The sequence below is a fragment of the Kryptolebias marmoratus genome, linkage group LG3 (genome assembly GCF_001649575.2).
Source record: "Kryptolebias marmoratus isolate JLee-2015 linkage group LG3, ASM164957v2, whole genome shotgun sequence".
Taxonomy (NCBI): domain Eukaryota; kingdom Metazoa; phylum Chordata; class Actinopteri; order Cyprinodontiformes; family Rivulidae; genus Kryptolebias; species Kryptolebias marmoratus.
In genome coordinates, this window is record NC_051432.1 from 28,093,716 (window position 1) to 28,097,267 (window position 3,552).

The 3,552-nt window shown below is 41.5% G+C and overlaps 2 protein-coding genes across 2 annotated transcripts in view; one reads left to right on the forward strand and one right to left on the reverse strand.

Annotated features, from left to right (window-relative positions):
- The window catches only part of ppp1r27b (protein phosphatase 1, regulatory subunit 27b), a 22,626-nt gene extending 22,118 nt beyond the window's left edge, over nt 1-508 (forward strand). Inside the window, exon 4 of the mRNA XM_037974915.1 lies at nt 11-508. Within this exon, the coding sequence (XP_037830843.1) occupies nt 11-22 (12 nt within the window). The 3' untranslated portion in view covers nt 23-508. The remainder of the gene's footprint in view (nt 1-10) is intronic.
- Nucleotides 509-1,149: 641 nt separating this feature from the next.
- Nucleotides 1,150-2,558, reverse strand: LOC108248232 (anaphase-promoting complex subunit 11). Its single transcript, XM_017436858.3, has 3 exons — nt 2,325-2,558; nt 2,045-2,213; nt 1,150-1,366 (listed from the first exon to the last, which is right to left on the reverse strand). The coding sequence occupies exons 2-3, from the start codon at nt 2,151-2,153 to the stop codon at nt 1,221-1,223; spliced, it is 255 nt and encodes an 84-aa protein (XP_017292347.1). The 5' UTR covers nt 2,154-2,213; nt 2,325-2,558; the 3' UTR covers nt 1,150-1,220.
- Between the last annotated feature and the right edge of the window lie 994 nt (nt 2,559-3,552).

A 3,552-nucleotide genomic window follows, 5' to 3' on the forward strand; every position in this document is an offset into this window, starting at 1 on the left:
CGGCGTGGAGGCCAACGACTGAGCACGGCGGGTCTCTGGAGCTCCACATTCGTCTGACAGCTGCTGCAGCCGGCCCGGCGCTCTGAGCAGGCAGCAGGAAGGCCACCCCGGTCTGGGTCCTGGCTTTAGGACCCGGCTGAGCTCTGAGTGGGGGCGGTTGGGTGGAACAGGAGGCCGGCAGAGCCCTCTGACTGAAAGGAAACGCCTCTGGATTCTCCAGCAGCAGAAATCTGCTGAATCCTCAGAGCCAGAACTGTTTTCATGTTCATCCATGTTTTCTGGCATCTACTCCTGAAGACGTCAGCATTTAGATACTTTTAGGTGTTTATAGCTTCAGCTCCGTTCCTGACTCGATGTTCAGTCTGTATTTTCTGTTTGAAATGCTGAACAGGTTCACGTTTACAGCCTGTAAACTTATAAATACAGAAAGTTTTATTCTTGCCTTTTGATAACTGCCTTTCTAACTTGTTTATGATTTTTTTACGTAATAAAATAAAGTAAATTGTTTTTTTCTGTTTGCTTTATTCCAAAGTGAACATTTTAGACTTCAAAACTGTTTGCTCTGATTTTTTTAAGCAGAATTCATGAGTTTAACAGACAAAACTGAGGATTTCAGCTCCAACAGGATGATTCCTAAGACATTATAGCTGAACTATCTTACAGCAGATCTCTCAGGTGTTTCCAGGATTTTTTATTTTCCTATTTCTGTTTTTTAGGCCTGAAACTTTGGAGGAACGTTCATCAAATCCAGTTTAAAACATTAGAAAGAAATCTGGCTTCTGTATGTTTTACTGTTATTAACTCAGTCCTGTAAACATTTATAGTTTCTTAGTTGTTTCACTGATCAAAAATTTAGAAAAATCTGAGACCAAAACGAGGAAAAGTAAAACTTTGAAACGGTCTTAATAAATGAAGTGTTTAAAACAGATTCCTCACCTTTTACCTGTTTTACAAGCATTTAATTAAAGTTGAAAGAAGCAGAATTAAAACTAAAATCTGACAGAAAGAGGAAACCATTTTGCTGGAAAACTTTAAAACAGGTGATTCTTAACGTTAAATTTCCCAGTCTGACAGAGTCGTTACTGGAAACGATTAAAACAATAATTAGACTGAATCAGAACGACACAATCAGCCGAACAGGACGACTCGCACCCTCCACGACATTTTCACTTTTATTCTCAAACTTAAAAAAAACAAAGAGACAGACAGAAAACTCTTCTTCACTCCTTGAACTTCCACTCCTGCCGACACATGGGGCACTGCTGCTGGACCTGCTGTGAGTTCAGCCACTTCAGGATGCAGTGCATGTGGAAACAGTGGGAGCACTGACCCCAGACCAGCGGGCAGTCGTCTCCGGGGACCTTACCTGCAAAAACACAACTCAGGTGAGGAAACTGCAGAACACCTGAAGGAGCTCCGGTGTTTTTAAACCCGTTTCCTGAAACATTTACGCAGCTAGAATCTGTTTCCATCCCATCTCCAATCAGGAACATCTGAGATGTCCAAACATCCACAAATCATTTTAAACTATTCGTTTTATTTCTGGACCGATTTAAAATCAAGAATAGCTGCAATAAAAAACAAAAGTATGAAGGAAATTATAATTAAAGAGCTGAGAACCTTTAAAACAGTTTATTTAGTTTTTCTCTCTGACATTAAAGGTAGACTTTAAAGTGTAATAAAGACGCTTTATTTAAGTTAATTTCTAATTGATGATTTAAGACTTTAAAATGTCTTTTTGTCCCCCAGATTTTATGTTGATATTTGATCCATATTGATGTCAAAATGTTTGCAAATTTACTGTAAATAAAACTGCTGAAAAGATGGACAGCAGGAAACAAAACTTCAAATTCTGTTTCTCTGACAGGTTAAGCAAACATGAAAGTGTTACCTGAACTACTGAATTATGGTGATGTGCAATGCGGGTACGCACTCAATGTAAACAGAGCACTTTAATGCTGGTTTTACAGATCTGACTGTGACTCGGTGCCACCTCTGTCGGACGGGCTTCAGAACCGGAAAGCAGCCCGGTTCGGGTACTCACAGTCCGGGCAGCAGCCGTTGAAAGGCATCCTGCAGATCCCGCAGTTCTCGTCGTTGGCCACCCACAGCCAGGAGGCCACCCCGTTCCACTGACGGACCTTCACCTTCATCCTCCTCCTCCGAGGCCCAAACCGCACTTCAGCCGAAGGGAGGGCTCAGTCCTCCGTCTTCTAATACCCGGAGAAATTAAACCGTCTTTAAGTCAAACAGGAATCCACCATCGCGCTGAGCGGCTGTGATCGGTTAGTGGTTAGCAGTTAGCAGCGGTTAGCAGTCATCACCTTCCAGGAGCTTTACCGCCACGAACCGAACTGATCCCGAAACAAAATGTTCACCACAATCCACAGAGAAAATATAGCTGTGTCCTTCTGATGCACAACATCCGTAAAGTTAGACTTTCTATTTTATTTAACAGATATTTTTAGGACCAAATTACCACCGATCAGCTATATTAGCCTGATTAGCTTAGCCTCCGTGTTAGCAGCGGTTAAACGGCACTCGGGAACGTTAGCGCCCCCCGCTGGACGGAATCTGGAACAAACTAGGAGGCAGGAAAAAATAAATACAGATTTTTATTTATCTTTTTATTTTACTTATACAAATCATACAGGTTTATGTAAACATATATTACACATTGTGAGCAGATGGAATTACAGTGAGCACAAACAGTTAAGGCCACATAACAAAATCAATATATTAAAATCCTAAATAGCAACAGGAGCCACATTAAAATAAAGTTTCACAATCCGGTTATGAAGCTTTTGTGCTTTTTGTGATTTGCAAATTCCCAAAGAATCTCTTAAAAACGTCAAGTCGTTGAGAAACACAATAAACACTCGCTTAGTTTTGGCAAATTTACATTTATGAACAAAAAGTTAGACCAAAATGAACAAATTTTTATAAAGGTGTTCACAAAATCTTTGCATAATGTAGATGTAGATTTCCATCGAGTAATTCCTCCTCTGTCCAGCAGAGGGCAGCACCTAAACCAGTAATTCCTCCTCTGTCCAGCAGAGGGCAGCACCTAAACCAGTAATTCCTCCTCTGTCCAGCAGAGGGCAGCAGTTAAGCAGTAATTCCTCCTCTGTCCAGCAGAGGCCAGCAGCTAAACCAGTAATTCCTCCTCTGTCCAGCAGAGGGCAGCACCTAAGCCAGAAATTCCTCCTCTGTCCATCATAGGGCAGCAGTTAAGAAGTACATCCTCCTACGTCCAGCAGAGGGCAGCAGTTAAACCAGTAATTAAGGATAAGGGACTCTTTTGAGGATCAAAATGTTCATATTTAGACCCGAGAAAACTGATGGTTTGAGAGAGGGGTAAAGGAAGCCATCTATGTCAATAGAGAGAAAACAAAATTAAACAGGGAGAGTGAGAACAATTGGCAAGCTATCCAGCTTACATCACATCTCAGTTTTCAAAGCTCAACTCCACACGCTCTATTTCTAAATTGAGAAAGCTCCTCGGATGAGAACCGAAACATCTTCAACTACAGAGTAGATGTCCAGTTGTTT

What these genes read in the sequence shown, in the direction of transcription:
- LOC108248232 (XM_017436858.3), bottom strand. Translation starts at nt 2,153, where the DNA reads ATGAAGGTGAAGGTCCGTCAGTGGAACGGGGTGGCCTCCTGGCTGTGG. An exon ending in CAACGGCTGCTGCCCGGACT is followed by an intron (nt 1,367 to 2,044) that starts GTGAGTACCCGA and finishes GTGTTTTTGCAG; the next exon opens with GTAAGGTCCCCGGAGACGAC.